This window comes from Microtus ochrogaster, chromosome 1 (genome assembly GCF_000317375.1).
Source record: "Microtus ochrogaster isolate Prairie Vole_2 chromosome 1, MicOch1.0, whole genome shotgun sequence".
NCBI lineage: Eukaryota > Metazoa > Chordata > Mammalia > Rodentia > Cricetidae > Microtus > Microtus ochrogaster.
Window position 1 is genome coordinate 124478157 of NC_022009.1, and position 19745 is coordinate 124497901.

Sequence of the window (19745 nt, forward strand, 5' to 3'; positions counted from 1 at the left end):
ACAATCACTCAGACACACACACACACACACACTCACTCACACTCTCACACAACTCATACATTCACACACATACACAATCACTCAGACACACACACTCTCACACTCACACACACATACTCACTCACAGACACACTCACTCACACTCACTCACACTCACACACACTCTCACACACACAACTCACACATTCACACACATACACAATCACTCAGACACACACACTCACACACACACACTCACTCACACACACTCACTCACACTCTCACACAACTCACACACACACACACACACACACACACACACACACAAATTCGTTCCACAGTAGCACACGTTTCCAGTCCCAGCACTCCTGTGTGAAGGTGGGAAGCAGAGACGGGGCAGTCTCTGGAAGCTCGTGGGCCAGCTGTCCCGGTATTGAGCTGTGGCGAACAAGAGAGCCCCTGCCTCAAAGGGTCAACGGAGAAGTCCGATCACCCACGCACCACGGCATGCCAGCGCTCCTCAATGCAAATGATAGGCAAACACACACAATTTAAAAATAACTCCTGCAAAAAGGAAGTTAAAGAAAAAACACACACGCCTATGGTGGAGGCTGTGGTGGAGGAAGAGGGTGGACAGAAGGACATGGGCTCCTGACCTTTGCATCTGGCTTGGAAGCAGACAGCTCTGTTTGTGTTGTGACTATTACGATTCGCACTGCTTGCCCGTTCCCCCTCTCAGGGGCTCTACCCTGCTCTTGGCCTCTCGGGTGGACAGCAGTAAGCTGCCTTTAACACCCTGAAATTGACCCAGTTCCTCTCAGCTGAGGGCTGCCTCCCCAGGGGCACACCAAGCTGAACCCCAGGTGTTTCTCTGGGACATTCTCCCCAAGTCCACACACACACACACACACACACACACACACACACACACACACACGTCCAGTCACCTCAGTGGGGAGAACTGGGAGACAAGGGTGACCGGCTGTGCAATCAGGAACCTCTGCTGGAGCGGGTCCAAGGCCAGGGCACTAAGGAAATGACTTTTGAGTCCCTTCTGCTACTGAAAGGGCAGCTGACCAATGGAAGGACAGACAGAAAAGCTTGTGATTGATACTGGCGACACCACGGCCTCTGGTGACCCACTTGTCCAATGCACTTCATAGTTTATGAGACACAATAACCCTGGTCCCTGGGCTCCCTGTATCTGATAAGAATGCTCGCAGCAACTTCAGGGGGATCATACAACCAGCTTAAAAGACACTCAGGACCTGGTGGAGGGAGTTAACGTGTTCCTAAGCCAGGAAGGGAAAAAGGTCAGCAGTGTTGGCTCAAGAACTCAATAATGCAGGGAGTGATGCTTTGCCCCAGGCCCCTCCCACTTTCTTATCTAGGCGGCTCCATCGATGACCTATTTTCTCTGCTCCTTTACAACACATTTAAAGCAAGGGACTTATATTTAGTTGTATATGTGTTTGGTAACCTAATGGCTGTTTCCCCCTTCACAATAACACATTTAGTGTTAACTGAAAACATGCTTCATTAAAAAAAAAAAAATCTGTCTCAAAATAGCTTGAAGCTTGGCTATTTATTTATTTATTTATTTAGGTTTTTTCGAGACAGGGTTTCTCTGTGGTTTTGGAGCCTGTCCTGGCTCTTGTAGACCAGGCTGGCCTCGAACTCACAAGATCCGCCTGCCTCTGCCTCCCGAGTGCTGGGATTAAAGGCGTGCGCCACCACCGCCCGGCTGAAGCTTGGCTCTTTAGAAACCCATCTCCACAAAGGCCATAACTGAATTCGGAGATCTGAGATAGGGAGGCCATCTCCGAACACTTTGCTGAGGGCACATGGATGGGAAGGAAGGACTCCCAAGGCCGCTTATCACAGGGCATTTGACCCCGAATGGCCCCAGCTCATCCCAGAGAGCTGAGCTCTAGCACAGCTCAGCCTTCCACCCCAGGGGAGACCCCAAACTCTAGGCTCCAGCTGAACGTCTCTCCCAGAGAAAACTGCACCAAGTTCGCTAGCAACAGGGTGGTGCTGTGAGGCCAGAGCCCGGCCGCCCAGCACATGTGTTCTCTGTATGACGTCACCGTCCATGGGGATGCCTGGGAGGATCCCGCGCACGCGCACTCCCTACACTTTCCTGCAGTTTCCAGCGCATCTCGCTCGCATGCTCTCAGGGAGATCTCCCAAATTATCAGAAACACGCAACTCCAACACAGAGCAGCAAGGCCCCTGCCCCCTCCCATCCTCCCATTCTCTCACCTCTTCCCGGGCATCCCTGAAGGATGAATTCAAAGATCCTCCTCTCCTAGGGAGAGAAGCCTTGGAGGTGTCTTCTTGCTGCCCGAAAAGCTCCTCGATGGTCTTCTTGTCGATCTGGTAGTGGCGTTGCTGCTTGGCTGCTAAGGTCCAGATGTTGGTCTTGCCACGCACTTGCTCTTCTGGAATGGTTTTCCAGAAAAAGCTTCGCATCCGTTTCTTCTTACCCAGTGAGCTGTAGCCATTCACGTGAGCAACCGGGGGTAGTCCAGGAGGAGGAGGAGGGGGGATGAGAGGTCCCCCAGGAAGTGGGGGTGGAAGAGGAGGAGGTGGGGAGGAGGAGAAGCCCTCCCCTGAATGTGGGCAAGGTGGAGGTGGAGGCGGTGGAGGAGGTGGAGGAGATGCAGAGGGTGATGTCTGCCCAGTCATGAATGCAGCTGCGGTGGCAAGAGTCCCATTTTCTTTATCGTTGGCCAGGGAGACACAATTCATAACATGCATAGTACTGTTGCCTTCTAAGGAGCTAATTCCTTGACCTTGGAGAAGCAGACTCAAACATCAAACTCGGGTTGTACTTCTGGGCCCACGAGTCTGCTGCCAAAAGAGAGGGCAATTGTGCCTCATGTCAGCTTCCAGACCTGCGAAGACGGAGCAAATTCAAAGTCAGTGCTGGCAACGGCTTTCTCGCTAGCTTTTTCCCTTCAGGGACCAGGGTCGGTGCCCCACATGGGTAGGTCTTCAGGTCAAGAGAATATCTCGAGGCACACTGGAACAAACTTGTATTTTTCTAAGTCCAAACCACATTTTGTTTGCTACTCGGAAAAACTGCCAAGGAATCAGCAATAAAACCAATTTGGAAATCTCCCATTAATCAATGAAGCATGTACGTAACAGTGCCTGCCATATGATTAGGAGTATTCCCTTTATGAATAAATGACTTGTTTACCAAGAGGTGCCTTCTTCTCTTGGATGATCTATCTCAGCCCTTGGGGAAACTGCCCAAATTGCTGAAGCGTTAGGTGCTTACTTAGTGACCCTGCCTCTTTCCAGTCTGGACACGTTTTCTCCAACCACTGGGTCAAAAGGCATCTTCCATGTTGAAGGGAGCAGGTGGGGCACTTAAAGAAGACAATAATGACCCAGTTTGTTTCCCTGGAACCAGGGTCACCCTGTTCCTGCTCCACAGGGTGATGCAGATCCCCAACTAGAGACAAGGGTGCCAGGCATATTGCATCACCTCACTAAACCTCCATTTTCTCCTCTGTAAAATTACAGTAATTCAATGACTCCCATCACCCCTTCAAATGCTGTCACCTTAGAGTCTAGAGAAGTCACTCTTCAGAGACCCTAAATGGGTCACCCGCCTTTTGCACAACTGTGACACTATTACAGAGAGGCAATGCACACGGACACACTGCCCCTAACAAGTTCACGATGTATCTAGCCCCTATCCACACAACTCACTTATCTTGGAGACCTGGATTTGCATGGACCTACAGATGTTTGGTTTTGGCTTTATATGTATGGTTGTTACTAACCCAATTCAAAACAGGGTTAAAATAACTACATTTCTCATAAGGAGGAGAAGGGGTGAAGATGTGAGGAAGGAGCTTTTTACATGACTTTCCCGGCTATAATTATCCACTTAGGTCATCATGGTTAGAGCCTTGACTTGCAGACACACGTGGATCCCACAGCGCTGGGTTACACAGAAGGAAACAGTCTGATATCTCTAATTCAGACATTATGAAACATTATACATACGACCACATGTAATAGGCAGGACTTCCTGGGGAGCGGGAGTGGAGTCTGGGAACATTTTCTCCTCAGAGCCCAGCTCCTCAACTTCTCAGAGCTGCGGTCTGAGCAGAGGCAGGGGTGATGACCTCACCTGTATTTCAGCATTTTTGATCTGTGAAATAAGAGAATACCTTTTCCCCCGGCTTGTGTAAGAAAAATGTGCTAACTCAGGAATGTAGTTAACTATTTCTAATAATTGTTTATGTGCGCAGTTTCCCTTTATCTTCCCAGACAACACATTTGCTATACGTCTGGGGAGGGCTCTGGATAGATGGCTCAGTAGTTAAGAGTGAACACCACCCAGCACAACCTCCTACCAACAAAACCTTCACCAACTAATTCATTCTCAACCTCTCTAGGCTACTTCCCAACAATTGTACACCTCTGTCATGTGACTCCAGCTCCAGGGGATCTGACACTTAAACCTGTAGAGGCACCTGTACTCAAGTACACATACACATGCGCATACATACACATACATGCACTCATATACATACATACATACACATGCATGCATTTGTGCAATAATACACTTATACGCACATATACATGTAGTTAAAATAATAAATCTGAAAAAAAAAACACCACATCTTGGGTTTATGGATGAAATGCCAAAGTCCTGGCTGCTAGAAACTTATGTAACAGCTTCACTTTGCTATCAATGGTTGTAAATAGTGAGATTTCCCCTCTTAATATTCAGTGGCTACATGTTAAGTTGTTCATCTCTCCTACGCGACAAATACACTTATGAAACATTTAACTGTCTGAAGTTTGTTTATTTATTTTATTTGTGATGCTGAGGAAGGAGCAGGGCCCTTTTGCATGCCAGCCAGGCAGTCCTCCATCAGCTGCTGGCTTATAATCCTTTCTTATTTACTTTAGAGCTGGGCATTCAACCCACACGCTAAGGATGTGTTCAGGCCCTGGCAATATAAGTACTGAATAGAAAATGACATTCCCAAGTGTTAATTTGATACTATAAAAATGATATCCTGTGTACAATTCAGTGGTAACAGTGTATTCAGTTGTCACCACTGGGTACTATCTAAGTAACATTGTAAGTATGTATCTAAGCTGACTTCTGGTTCAGTGGTAACAGTGTATTCAGCTATCACCACTGGGTACTAAGTAATGTTGTAAGTATGTATCTAAGCTGACTTCTGGTTCGCTAGCCATGGAACTGGCTTTTAGAAGGGGTTTTCATAATTATCATCAGGGGCATAACTAGGCTGTCTTAACAGTTGGCAACCCGAAAGCCATCGTGACTCACTGTCAATTACAGTTTATAGTCACATTTGAACTCCTCTTCCTTCAAGACTGTGCAGGTACTTCTGGCAGTTCATCCTTACATATTTCATACAGTGTCTGTGCATGAAATAACCCTTGAAGAAGCTGCTAACTCTGCAGTTCACTTCTGCTTCCATATATACCGATGTATTGATACATCATTTCATGCCATCCCCGCCCAAGTGCTGGAGACTGAACACGGAAGCTGCATGCATGCCGGGCAAGTCCCCTACCCCAGGGCCCTGAATTGGATCCCCAGCACTGGGAGGTGGGGGGAGTTGAGGAGGGGGTAAATAATACACTGTCTGACCTGGGAAGTAATACTTCATTCTGTATCAGCTAAATAGACTGAAAGGTATGAGATTAAAGCCCTCAGTGCATATGTAGAAACACTAAGAGGTTGGATATTCAAAGGTGGTGTGACGTCATTAATCTTCTGACATCTAGCCCCCAAAGGACTAAGACTTTTGAGTACTGTCCTGTGCACCACCAAGTACCAGATAAAAACTTGCAATAGTTACAAAGTAACACACAGGAACTGCGCATTGATACAATTCTGTAACTACTTCCCACCCTGAGAGAAGAATGCTACTTTAACAAAGGGAAATGTATCAACTGTCCCTGGTCCTTTTATCTGGCAACCCCCCACCACATTCAAACATCTTAGCTCCCCAACAGCGTCCAGTGAGTCAGCTCACTGGCAATGATTAGCTACATGCAAATGCTTTTATTCCCGCTACTTCAATTCTGCATCCCTGCTCCCACTGGGCAGGATTTCCAATGTTAAAGAGGTGACAGGAAAAGGAGGGCACAGATACCATTCTAACTCCTTCCGGTCATGTGGTGTGGTGTTAAAATAGAGGAAGCACAAAAAATATTCTACTGCACTGTCCACAGTAGAGATGACACTGCACACTCTCAAGGACGCTGGTTGAAATGCAGGTGATGCCGACACCCTTACAGATGACACCCCCTTGCCTGCTTCTCACAGTTGGCAGTCGGCAACAGGGACAATGGATCAGCCCGGGTTCTGTCTGGGAATCATCAAGTATCCCATCAATCTCCCCAAGACAAACAGAGGCAGGCTTGTCTTTAACATCTCCCCAACAGGGGGACCTCAGCAGCAGGGAGGAGGCTGTTAAATGCAGGGCTGTCACAGACTCTCTGAAGACAGAACCCATCTTCGAGTCCTCTGAGTGATAACCATAGTCCCTCAGAGGTGGGGTTGCTGTCCCTGCCTCTGGAGAGGATGCTGCTCAGTCGAGCATCTTCTAACTTGGATTTCAGCATTTCACCTGAGCTTAGAATCAGCCAGCACACAGGGTTTGAGTAAGAATGTTCCTAAGAGTTCCTAAAAGTGTTGTCTGGCTCTTGCTTAACTGCTACCCAGGGCTTTCTCAAAGGAGGGTCGGCACCGCTCTGTTCAACAATAATAAAAAGTGACACAGAGCCAGATGGCTTTCCTCTTGCATCCCGGCATGTCACAGATGAGGCCTGGGTTGGAAGGGCAGGCCGTGCACCTGATGAATTGAGGACAGGCAAAGGCTGAGCTACACCATATCCTTAGACGGGAAGAGGGGGATCAGGGGTGGGGAATGTTCCTGATTTTCTAAAATACTATTCCCTTCTTTCTTCCCACCCCATAAGGAACACGCCTCCACTTCGACCTGTCTTTTCAAGCCTTTTCTTGGTTAAGACAGACTGTGAGTTTCCTAGCAACACAGGCTGGCTTGACACTTCAGCGGCAGCGAGAACCCATGACGGCAGGTTTAATCTGTCACATCATATAAACAAACATTCACAGCTGCGGGAGGTGCCTGTTTCTGAATGCACATTTTCGGTTTCTTCTCTCCCAGTCCCCAAACTAGGAGAATAGGCTCGGGAGTGCCAAAGGATGCTCCTGGAGAGACAGAAGCTCCAGAAAGACAACTGGGGACCAGAGAGAGCGTCTGCGGAGGGCCCAAATCAAGGCAGAATTTCTTTAAACACTCGCTTCAGGTCTTTATGAAAGTCTCCGACCAGAGAGGGGAGGAAGCAGCCAGGACACCATTTCTTTCCAATCAGAATGAAAATATTTATCTCCCAAGTCTTTGCCCACCACTTTTTTTGGTCCCTAGTACCGCGGATCCACTCACCAAAAGGCCCCCCGGTTTCGCCGGCTCCTACTGTGCTTAGCCAGTATCCCCGAAGGCCACCACCGTCCAGCAGCCTCTCAGCCTAGGATCCCGGGACAGCAGGCGGGCTCAGAGTGGGCGGTCCCGGGTCGCGCTAGCCCAGAGGCCGCCTTATCTGGGCTGGGAAGGCGCGCGTCGAGGCGGAGAGACGCCCACACGCGCCGCGCAGGCTCCGCGACTAGTACAGTGGGAACAGCCCTCCCGAAAAGGGTTCGACCCTATGTCTCCCGGAGGGCCCGGGACGCCCCTGTCCCGGATCGCTTAGAGGCCACTGGAATGTCCGCGCCAGCTGCGCAACCCCTAGGGACTTCCCCGGTGCCGACCCGACCCGGGGTGGCTCGCCCTGTCCCGGGGTCCCCGCCGGCTTCGGGCGCCCCGCTCTCTGTGGAGTCCAGGGTTCGAGAACCCGTGGCCGCCAGCCGCTTGGACTACCGCTGCGGCGACACCGTGTGGTCCCCGGCGCGGGCTCCGAGGAAACGGGCTCACGGCCGCACTGCGGCTCTACACCAAGAGAGAAGGGAAGAGCCCGCAACAGAAACGCAAAAAGGGGACTCGGGCTGGTGGCTGAGACTCTGGCACGCGCAGGGACCGGGGGTGACAGCCAACCCGCCGCTTCTTCCCCACACTTCCACAAGCGCCGGCGCCACTTCGGATGTGAACTTCCAGGGAGGTGTGCAGGCGTGGGAAACCCCACACCACGGTGGTAGGGGCGACTCCTCGCTGAGAGGGCTCCTGCGACCTGCGCTACCCTCGCTATCCTAACCCCAGAGATCTCACCCGCGGACAGCGACGCACCGAGCTCGGGGTCAGCCCGGCGCGTGTGTGCCTCGGGGCACAGGGCCTTGAGCTCACGGACCAGGTCCCCGGAGTGGGGTGCAGAGCTCCCGCTTCCCCTCATCCTTCCCGTGCTACCGCTCTGCCCGGCATCCCCTAACCTAGCCTCGCCGCTCGGGCTCCCGCTCCAGTCCCGTACTCACCGCGCCCGCGCTCCCGGCGCCCGCGCAGCCTCCGCCCGCTGTCCCGGCGCCGCCGACTCTCCGCAGGACTGCAGGCCAGGGACCGCGAGGGGGCAGGGCGGCGCGGAGGGGCGGGGCCGCTGCAGGTAACAATGCTGCCTACCCGGCTGCTCCGCGAGCCGGCCGCAAAGGGCAGCACGCCCTTTCCTGCTCGGCTGCCTCCCCCGCTCCCCCTACCACCCGACACCGTGCTCGCCCTATCCAGCTCCGGGCTCCTGAGACTCGAAAGCCGCTGCCCAGCACGCAGCTCCTGGCACCTGAAGCCCCCCGCGCGCGGACAACCACAGAGGGAGATGGAAATTGCTGCAGGGCGAAGAAGAGCCCTGCCGTCCTAGAGGAACGAGGGAGCGAGGGGGAGGCGCCACGTTCGCTACCGAGCAGGTCACCGCTTTCCACAAAGAAACCTCTGCGGCAGTCTCCTGGACACCCTCCCCTGCGCTCACGCATGAACACCCCGCACTCATTCGTAGGCACGCACGCACCTTCTTCACACACAGAGAGAAGACCTCCGCGCGCCAGAACGCTCAGCTCCACAATAGTTTGTCCCCGGAGCAATGGGTAGCGCTAGGGGAGCTCCCTGGCGGTCCAGAGCGTTCTGACGGCCAGGTCCTCTGTGCTGCACGCCAAATTGTTTTCCCTTCCCTCCCCTCCCTTTCCTTTATTTTCTCTTAATGATGGTAACAAACTTTTCAGATTTATTAAAGAAAAAAAAAAGTATGGCAGACCTGGCTGAATGAAGGAGCTCTGTCTGGGAACTGGGAAGAGCCCGCCCACTCGTTGAAGGAAACAGGGAAGTCAGTCTAATCGCATTTTTTTTTTTTTTTTTCCAAAGTGACTTGCGACTACGCCAGGCAGAGAAGTTGAGTAGTCAAAGAAAACTTATCCTGGATAAACCGGCTGCTGGCACCTCAGCTGCCGGGGCGGGAGGCGCCCTCTGCGGGGAATGAAGTCATCCTGCCCTTTTCTGGGTGCGCCCAGATAACCGAATTCCCAAGCTCTAAGGCCTGACGACTTCCAGCTGATTCCACCAGGTCCCCAGCTCCTGGACTCCGTGACATTATTCCTCGCCTCCTACCGCGAGCCTTGCTTAGGAAAAGAGAAAGTACTAGTTCCAATCGTTCCACTATCTAGACCCCAAATGGTGCCGGCCTTTTTCTTGGCCTTCTTGATGAGTTCTTTGGCCATTAATATAGTTCCCGATTCAACACGTCCACCCACAAACACTGAAAATATCAATGCCGGTCTTGGGCTGGGAGCTCATGTCATCCAAATGAATATTGATTGCTTCCCAGGTCAAAGAGTAGCAAGTGTTAAGTGTGAGCTGCAAGACAGAGTCTTTTCCCTTTTTCCCCTAATTTTACTATTTATTATTATTATTATTTATTTTTGAGACAGAATCTATGTAGCCCTGGGTGTCCTTAAACTCTCTCTGTAGCCCAGGCTGTCCTCCAACTCAATCTGCGTGTGTCACCAGGCCAGCCCCCTTTCCCCTTCTTTAGGCAGCCAGACCAATTCCTTCCTTCACTGTCGCGAGAGAGCATGGCTAAGAGCAGTCCCTTTCTGCTGCCTGTGGACCAGCTACTCCAGAAGCTGAGGCAAGGGGATATTTTGAGCCTTAGGTACAACATGGTGAGATGAGAAAAGAAGGAAAAAGCCACTTCAGAGGCGTCAAGCCCGGTGGCCCTTCCTCCTCCCTTTGGCCTTTGATCTCCAGCTCCGCTCTGACCCACGGGCCTCTCTCTCTAGCCCTCCCTGGTGACCCTTCTTCTCCTCTGAGTACAGTCACAAGGCTCTTACAACCCTTGATCTCCCATTGTCCATTATAATCCCATGGGAATCATTTCTGACTTTACTCTGGACGCCTTCTGGAAAGAAAAGCAATAAAATATGAATAACCATGGCCTTAGGTTCCCATCCTTGGGAAGGGCCCAGGAAAACGAGAGCCAATTGTCTTCAGTTATACCAGGGACTTAAATCCACATCCGACTGGTGGTGGTGTCACAGTCCCGATTCAATGCCTGGAAGTCAGTTCACCTTCCCCTTAAAAGCAACACTCTCCCCTCATTCCTTTTCCTGACAGAGGGCTGAGGAGGCTAAAGTGCCAGCCTTGGTTCTTTGCCTTAGGCCTACGGCCACCATGCTAACTCTGAGTAAGACGATCTGTCTGTCCATCTGCTGCCCACCATGTGTGGGGCACCCCAGGTCTTACTGTCAATCTTCTGCTTTGTTTTCCACCCCAGAGAAGTATAACCGGACACCTATGTCCTGAAGCTCAGAATTCTTCCCCATCTTCTCACCAAATCCGCCCACTCACCCAGAAACTGTTGCCAGTTGCTGTGTGTGCAGGTCCACCGCACAGCTTCCCACGTCTATCTCTAACCTCCTGTAGAGTCATGTGTACGCAGATGTGACCTTCAGTCTGACAAGGCAGTGGCACACTGCATCTCCTGCCATTCGGGCTTCCCTTTCCTGGAAGCAGCTCGGTGTGAGGCCCCTGCATGGACACGTCTTGTTTATTTCCACTTGCTGTTCTTCTGCACAGTAGATGGTCTGATGGAGCTGGAAGGGGCACAGCTCTCCAGGCGAGGGAGGCAACACGTTCATATACTGTCCGCCACACACATGCACGCATGCCCTAGGCTTGCTGTGACCAGCAAAGGGCTTTGTTCCATCTATGCTGGGAAAATATGCCAGCCTGCGGGGAAAGCTCAGAAGGCTCCTAAAGCAGGGTGCCTGAAGTCACCAGGTTTGTGACTGAGAGGTAGCTGCTGCCGCTGCCCCTCGACATTGAATGGAGGGTACTGTGGCCAGCCTCTAGCTACTTAGCACGGCACGGGCATCCCCCAGGGCCAGCAGAACATCCTCTGGGACATTCCTTGTTCTCTGTGCAGCTTACTCTGCCCTCTTCCAAAGTGGTCCTTCCAGAAAGTTCTAAAGTTACATGCGTGTCACTGAATGCATTTTCTCCCTTCTGGCTTTGACTTCTGAGATGCTCTCAGCTTGTTTTTTTTTTTTTTTCTTTCATAGAGAGATTGTATTTAATCTGTCATTAGGAATCACTGACTGAACAAAATGTTCAAATCGGCATGACTCAATTTCGGCATACATTCTAAAGCATATCTCATCATTAAAAAAGCAGAATTATTTGCTAAAGGAGTCAATTTAGCCTGTGTGCTGACTCCACAGGCCCTTGGATACACTGAAGTCAGTGCCCCAGGCATGCATCTGAAGCAGCAAGCTGAATTTAAGTCCCCCTTTCCCTCGCCCCTCCCACACGGCTTCTCCCATTTTTATGATACAGACTGAGGTTTGCTTAGCTCAACCTTCTGTTTATTCTTTCTTTCCTTTTTTTCTTTCTCTTTTTTTTTTCTTTTTGGTTTTTCAAGACAAGGTTTCTCTATGTAATAGCCCTAGCTGTCCTGAAAGTAGCTCTGTAGATCAGGCTGGCCCCGAACTCACAAACACTTGCCTCTGCCTCCCGAGTGCTGGAATTAAAGGCGTGTGCCGCCACCACCTGGTATTACCTCAACCCTTTCATCTTATTCTTCCTAAAAGATACACCTGATGGGGTCACCTGTTCAGATTACAGGCTGTAGTAGCTCTGCCTCTTAGGAGCCGAAACCGCCCAAAGGAACAAATGGCCAATTCTGTAGTTAGACAGACTGGCAGATAAGCGAGAGACTCGAAGACGGGCACACTGTTTCCTCGGGAGGGTGGAAATCTCACAACAAATAGAACCTGCAGATTGTGACTGTCAGTCTGAATGCAAACTTAATTTGAACACCTTAAAGGCAAAATGCAAATGCCATATTCCGATAATCATCCAAACAACTTGTGAGGTCCCCCATTGTTATTCCGCGTGTTTATTTTGTGGGTGTGGATGTGCACGTGCCTCGGTGTGCCTCTGATGGTCAAGGACGACATCAGTTGCTTTTCTCCTTCTATGGCCTGGGTCCTAGGGATTGAGCACTGAGTCACAGGCTTGGCTCCAAGTGTCTTTAGGCACTGAGCCAGGCTCCACTTGCTCTAACGCTTTTCCGAACTACCAAATGCCATCTTATTTCCTCAGGTTACAGACTTTAAATAGTAAGTCGTCTTTAAATTTGGGAAACGTTGGCTGGGCTTTGGTCATTAAGAGGGTAGAACTCTGGTGTGTCAGATGCTAAGTAACGACTTGTCAATGCACTACACAGAAAGAGCTTTCTCCGGGTTCATATCCATGGCAGCATCAACGATGTCTCCCTTGTTATTGTGCAGGTACCTGTGAGTAAGTGGTGCTTTGTCTGGGATAAGGGTCAAGAGATTAAAAACAACTCTTACCCAACACAGGACTGAGGTAACAGATATCTGAGGTCCCTTGTCCCTACCTGCCTATGGAGCCCATTTTCTCTCCTCAGGAGTGTGTGAGAGTTTGGGATGGTGAGGACAGAGGAAGAGAAAAAGGAGAAAGTGATAGTATTGTTACAGGTTGGATGTGCTCAGAAAGCCTTCGCCCATTCTTATTGTTTTTGTTTACCCCCAGTACAGTGTTTAGAACTTGCTGGCTGTGACAGCATTCCAACCTGGAGCAGAAAACTCGGAGCCAGAATATGACATGGCAGCACAGCAAGGCATGCACGGCACAGTACAGTATAGCACAGCAAGGCACATCACAGCACAGTATAGCACAGCAAGGTACAGCACAGTATAGCACAGCAAGGCACAGCACAGCACAGCACAGCATGGCACAGTAAGACATGGCACAGCATAGTACAGCACAGCACTTTTCTTATCCACCTCCCCAAACAAGCCAGTGGGCCTGGATAAGAAAGAAGTTAGAGTGTTTGCCTGCAGGTTTATTTTGCTACTGGCTTTAACTTTTCGAACTGTTTACCCTTGCAAGAAGCTAGAAGAACAAATAGAGTAATTTGAAGCTGTAACTCTCACAGTATAAGCAGTTCCCAAACAAACCAAGGGATCAGCAACAGAACATGTGTGTGTGTGGAATGCTATGTGAACATTTTGAAGTGAGGTAGAGGTAGGAGAAAGGATCGCTTATTGATTTAGTAACTTTTTAAAAGTCTCTTTGTGCCCCTCGGAATCAAGGGTATACTTTGGTGAAATAGCTTGGGAGACAATGCTTTTGTAGTCAGTCTCTGTTTTTAATAAGCAGGTTTAATAATCATACTTAGGCGACGATAGCAAATAAGGCCAGCCCATAATAATCTGCCTTTTGTTTTAGCTTGCTTTTGGCAGTGTTTGGAATGGACCCCAAGGCTCCACGCAGCCTAGGCACCAACCAGAATCCTAACGCATCTCAAATGGACTTCGCTGCTGGAGATACTGGTCGAGTTTAGCCTGACACGGTACAGAGAGAAATCTGACGAAAAGGTCAGCATTGTAATTAGCTCGTATTCACACAGTTCCATGGGCCAGGTCAAGCTCAGGCTGAAAGGGAGCTGAGTTTGTTGGTGTTAAAGCTAAGTTTCTAACTTACTGGCTTCCTTCTGAAGGGAGTCCTAAATACTTGACAATCAGTATCTCAGAGTGATGGAAAACATGTCCTCACATTCCCAAATTTCTTCCATGTACCATTTTGTGCACGCAATCAATTTCTGTGTGCATACAATCAACAGCCATCACACTGTGTACGAGATAACAGAGCAAGCGGCATTTGTACAACGGACTCCACTGTTGCTTTCTCAGGCCTAGGCTACAGCGGAGAGGCTTGAAATGCTGCAGAATTTCTAAACCCCAGTGCCCCAACACACTTCAGCCATGCTTCCTGTGGGGTGACTGATGCACACCCTTATTCTGGGTGTCTTTCTGACAAGACAGGGAGGGCAGCGGATCCAGGGAGAGCATACCTATAAGAGACATTCGACACTATGATATGGAATTAGTTTTATATTTATGCTGAAATGGCAACAAACACACACATCCAAAGACACACACAGACGTCAGTTTCTCTTCCCGGGAAAACAGCAAACTACTGTGAATTCTTAATTGGGGATCCCAAACACATACAGCTTAAAGAGTCTAAAGACAGCAGAGGACAAGGGTTGGCGCCCACACATCTCCATCTCTGCCCCCCATTCCCCACCATGAGGACAGGCCGTTTCCCTTTGTCCTTGTCTAAGCTCCATGGCTTCTGTCTGCAAGAACATCAGTTTCTGAGGCGGCTGTTTGCTTACTGAGCATAACTCAGCCTGACCTGAAGGAGCCCATGGGGAACGGGGGCCCTGGGGTCTCCATGCTCACAGTCCAGGGGCTACAGAACAGCCCGATGGCTCAGGGACCTTTGTTGTATGCAGAGGTGGGGTAGATGCATCAGGACAAGTCAGACAGCTGGAGCAGGGATTGGGCATCGAGGGAGGCTGGAGCTGAGGGGATTCTGATTCACCTCACAGTTTTTATTAGCGTCTAGATTCTAGACTTTCAACAAAGTCACACACTTTTGGCCAAAGCTGTTGAGAACAACAGGGACTTTATTTATAAATCCTAGGTGTTTTTGGATGTGTCTGCTGTCATGAAAGCCAGTTTCTGCTGCACTGTGCTGGGATAAAGGACTCATCTTTCAGAACTGTTTTCAAGGTCCAGAGAGCCATTTGTAGAGTCTCTGGTCTTCCTGGGTGATCTCTGTGTGCCTGCATTCATACTTCAACAACGGGGTGGCTACTGGTCAGTTTCTGTTCCTTCTGAAGGATGGCAGCGCTCAGGCTGGCCTGTAGATGAAAGCCAAGATCAGGTCACAAACAGCTCAATCTCCTCACACCACCTCCCTGGGAACCTACGAGGATGAGCTGATTCTGCCACTTCACCTGCCAACCAGACCCTAATGCGAAGGAAGCTGGCTGGGCAGAGGGAGAAGAGGCAGTCTGCATGGTGGCCATTATGTGACCGCTCACACAACGGGCACAAGACCGCCCAAGCCAGTGGGCCCAGCATTGCTCAAGACAGCTGCTAACTGCTCTATGCACTATTCTAAATACACTTCCATACTCCTGTTGCATGCTATCACTGTGTATCCGACACCATGCCATGTGAAACTCCTGCTAAAGGCTAGACAGGGGAGTCCTGGATTACCCTACCATAAAACAGCCAGAACCCTTCCATTAAAGTTTGCCCCTGAAGTGAGCTATCCAAATTCCCAGGAAGAGGGTGACTCTCCCAGAAGCCCACTCTCCCTCGTGTGTACCTAGACTCTGTAATAAATGTACCAATATTTTTGCTTGGTGTCGCTTCTGCATTCCTTCTGTGGGAACACTGGGAAGAAGTGTCTGTCTGCGTTGTCCTTGAGAGCTCCCTAGCTGGAATCTGTGGTGACAACTACACTGGATAGGAAGAGACCAACCCTGCAGCATTATCTACAGGACTGACTGTAGTGGGGGGTGGGTCTTAAGCCTGAAAGCCTACAAAGAGAATATTGTGCTCCAAGATTGACTGATGTAAGCTTTACTGGGACAACATGGATGGGACTGTGTTCACAGATCACGGTGCTAATAGCAAAATACACGCCACCCCAGCATCCACAAGCACAGAACTGTGACTTCCTATCTGGTTAGCTAACTGCTTCTATATTCAATCACAAACAGTATGTTCTCCATACTGATCTTTCTCTTTCTGTTCCTGTGACCACCCAACAACCCCAGTGGGCCTTCAGCCGCTCAAGGCCAGAGGCCCAGGAACAGGAATCCTTTTTACCGAGGATGCTGTGTTTTGACACACAAGCCACAGGGAAAGCTACAAATGCTCAGACCAGTTCCTGTCTTCCACGGGCCTGGACAGTAGGGAGGCAACCATCTGATAGATGCAGGCTCTTTGAAGCAGGATATAAAAACATGAAGGCAACAGTCAGCCATCGTAATATTTTATGGTGTACTGAACGAATGTAGGCTTGCACGGGCTGGTTAACGTTTCAGAAGACATGCTGGTGCTCGACCCAGAGCCGGCAGCCCACGGTGGTCCTAGAAACAACACTGGCTCTTGCTCTCTTGTGCATGCGCGCTCTCTCGTGCATGCGCGCGCTCTCTCTCATAGAACGTGGGAAGGAGAGCGATGGAGACCAAGGACCAGGGCATTTCACGTGGACCATCTAGCATTTTAAAGTTACACCCAAGAGAGGAGAGGACTCCCGACTTCAACTGAAGGGAGACGAAGTGTGCCCTTGGGAATTCAGCTGTCTGGCTCTTCACCGCTCGGGGCTAAACTGCTTCCACAAGCCCTGTGGGCGGCTGCAAAGAGGACGACCTAGGAGGAAAATATTGTAATAATGAAATGTCAGCAAATTAATGATCATGAATGCTTCCTTAGTCGGGTGAACCCAATTCACTACCACTGAGCAGAAAGTCACAGTAAAAAATGAGCTCAAAGAACTAACTGGGCAGAGTTCTTCCTGGAATAAACCAAGGTCACTCAGGAGGTCGGCAGTAAGGAAGTCTGAAGAGGCCTGGACTAAAATGACTTGTGTTGAGGGGACAAAAAGGCTGCTTCTCATTGCTCTGCTCATGGGTACTAATGGTGACTCTCAAGTCCTGAAAACCCCAACGCAGCACAATAGCCTCCTATTATGTCACTGTGGTTTTGTTTTAAGAGGACAAAGGGGCAAGTTAGGACCAGAGCCCGCTGCGAGGCGCTAACGCTGCCCTCTGCCTCCCCTTGTGAGTTCAGGCACCATCTCTGTGCGCCAGGGCTTGCTTTTTTTGTCATATTACTAGGTGTTCATTTGCAGTTTCTAACTCACTTCTCTCATCTGACAGCTGGCTTACCAGAAGGAAAATGCTAACTAAACGTCCTGAGGGAAAGCTGCTCTTTTGGGGGGCAAGGCGTTTAGGTGGTGGTGAGTCTATCAAACCAGTCACGCACGTCACCAAACCATACTACAGACCCTTGGACTGTTTTTTATTTTTATCTTTTAAGACCCCAGCACAGGAAACCTAAACAATGAACAAGAGTCTGTCCTCCCAGGAGAGCTGGCTGGCATCCAATTCAGGAACCCTCGAGTCCTCGTCAGGGTGTTAGTGGGGTCAGGGGATGAAGGTCAGCAAATACTCCTGACTGTTTAAGCTCAGCCACTTACTGTGCCTGTGATAGGCACTGGTTCTATGGTAACCATTGTCATGGTTAGACCTCTGTGCTCAAACACTGCCTGGGCTTCTGTGACTCCTCTTACAAGTAGGGGCCAGCTAGGACATTTGGATCTGGAGCGTGTTCCCAGGCTTAGCCGGTGTGTATGTGTGTGTGCGTGTGTATGTGTGGATGGGGGTGGACTGGTGGAAGAGGAGATCCGTGGGAATGCACACATTTATCTTTATAGAGTTAGGTTGCTTTATTAGTTTATTAGTGTGAATTAGGTAAAATCGGGCTACCTCAAAAATTACCCTTTTAGTTGTAAAATCAGTTTTAAGCAAATTATTATAGCTAAATTTTAAGCAACTAGAACGTTAGTGTAGAAAAGCACTATACTAAGTGTTTGCTCCCGAGCAAAGAGCACAAAACTGAGACAGAAGAATCATCCTAACTGAGCTAAAATAAAGTTAGTTTCGTCTTGGGCCTAATTCCCCTGAGCTTTCAAATAGCTAGTTAGAGCTGAGGAGAAACGAGGGGAAATACCTTGCTTAGGGAATTCTGCGCCTTTGCGTGACGCTGCTGTCAGCTCCGCTCTTCACACGCTGGGGTGGGCCGTGCGGGTTCTAGAATCTTTATGCATGGAGCAAGGAGTCTCATGGACTATATTAAAAAAAATAAGGCTCATTGCCACCATAGTGGGAGAAGGAAGCCTTGGCAGAATCCTGCATTTCTAAATCAAATCAACACTTAAAAATTATTGGAAAATTTTAAGAAAAGTTGACTAGTACTGTTTAAACCACATATATATCCTACCTGTCTCTCCAGTAGCATTTTGTCATGTTTAAGAAACCTTTTCCTGCCATGCACGGTGTGCATGCTATTCAACCCAGCACTCAGGAGGCAGACGGCGGTGATTTCTCGAGTTCCATGCCAGGCAGGAACACATAGTGAGGCTCTGTCTCAAAACACCAAGAAAAAAAGATTTTTTTCCCATTTTTCCCACATATGGTCATGCACCAGCGTGCTGCAGTTAGCCTTTCAAAGCAAAGCTCGTGGGCACACATCTAAAGCGTTCTCCCCTACAGCGGCAGAGCTAAAAACCCAATGCAAAACCTCTCCCAGGACCAAACACACTCAACGTCTTCAGCTGTTCTCCCGTTTTATTCAGCTGTCTGTCCTTTTCAAACTGTGGACTGCAAACCAAGTACAAGGTAAACAAAACTGCGTGCATGCACGCCTTCCTCGGGAGGTCAGTGTCTAGCCGTAGTAAGTACATATTGCTCCAGGAAAGTTATAATTACCCATCCCAGTCTCTAGAGAGCTTCCTAACGTAGTCAGAGGTCATTAGAGGGAGGATGAACGTGGAGAAGTGAGCTGTCTACAGGGCTCGGCAGGTGAAGGCATTTGCTGCTAAGCCTGAGGGCTTGAGTTGGATCCCTGGAACCAAATGACGGAAGGAGAACTGGCTCCTGCAAGCCGTCCGCTGCCCTCCGCGCATGCTGGGGTGCGGATGTGTTCATGCACAAAAATAAGTCAATGTACAAAAGAAAATCAGGTGAGGTAGCATATATAATTTCTCTTATTTTATTCCTTATTCCAAAAACTCCAGTATTTCAGATCTTTTTTAAGAAGCTCAACCGAACCATTTGCCTCTTTCCCTATCTCACTGCATGCCGACCCTACACAAACAAGCAAAGAGGCTTTTGTTCTGTTTTTTTTTTTGTTTTTTTTGTTTTTGCCTCCACAGTGAGCCTATAGTTCCTTTGGTGGCCACTTCAGACACCACAGAGAACATGACAGGGCTCACTTGTCTGTTTCTGTCTACACTGGCTAGGCCTACATTTCACTCTGACATGATTTATACAAACACGTGTGCACACCAAGCCAGAAGCAGAGCTGTAAGCCTGTCACAGAAAGTCAACCTTAAAAGCAGCAAATTAGTTTTGAACTGTGTGTGTGTGTGTGTGTGTGTGTGTGTGTGGAGAAGGATGTCTGACATCTTCCTTCGTAACTCCCCACATAAGCCTTCGAGAGGTTTTTTCCCTGAACCTGGAACTCACTGAGTCACCTAGACTGGTTGGCCGGCGAGCTCCTGGGACCTCCCTGTCTCCATTCCCCCAGCACTGATGTTACAGACACAGGGCTCCATGCCTGGCTTGTATGTGGGAGCTGAGGATTT

At 49.6% G+C, this 19745-nt stretch overlaps 2 protein-coding genes across 2 annotated transcripts in view; one reads left to right on the forward strand and one right to left on the reverse strand.

Annotated features, from left to right (window-relative positions):
- Fhdc1 (FH2 domain containing 1) overlaps nt 1–9160 on the reverse strand; it is a 39779-nt gene extending 30619 nt beyond the window's left edge. Inside the window, exons 1-2 of the mRNA XM_013348242.2 lie at nt 8480–9160; nt 2245–2879 (exon numbers count right to left, since the gene is read on the reverse strand). Coding sequence (XP_013203696.1) covers nt 2245–2742 — 498 coding nt within the window. The 5' untranslated portion in view covers nt 2743–2879; nt 8480–9160. The remainder of the gene's footprint in view (nt 1–2244; nt 2880–8479) is intronic.
- Nucleotides 7086–9748, forward strand: LOC113456053. The gene is made up of 3 exons (XM_026778951.1): nt 7086–7091; nt 7446–8172; nt 9351–9748. The coding sequence occupies exons 1-3, from the start codon at nt 7086–7088 to the stop codon at nt 9380–9382; spliced, it is 765 nt and encodes a 254-aa protein (XP_026634752.1). The 3' UTR covers nt 9383–9748.
- Nucleotides 9749–19745: the final 9997 nt, after the last annotated feature.

Bases quoted from the DNA above. Each gene is read 5' to 3' on its own strand.
- LOC113456053 (XM_026778951.1), top strand. The intron at 8,173-9,350 runs GTGTGCAGGCGT...TTTTTTCCAAAG, and splicing joins GGATGTGAACTTCCAGGGAG to TGACTTGCGACTACGCCAGG.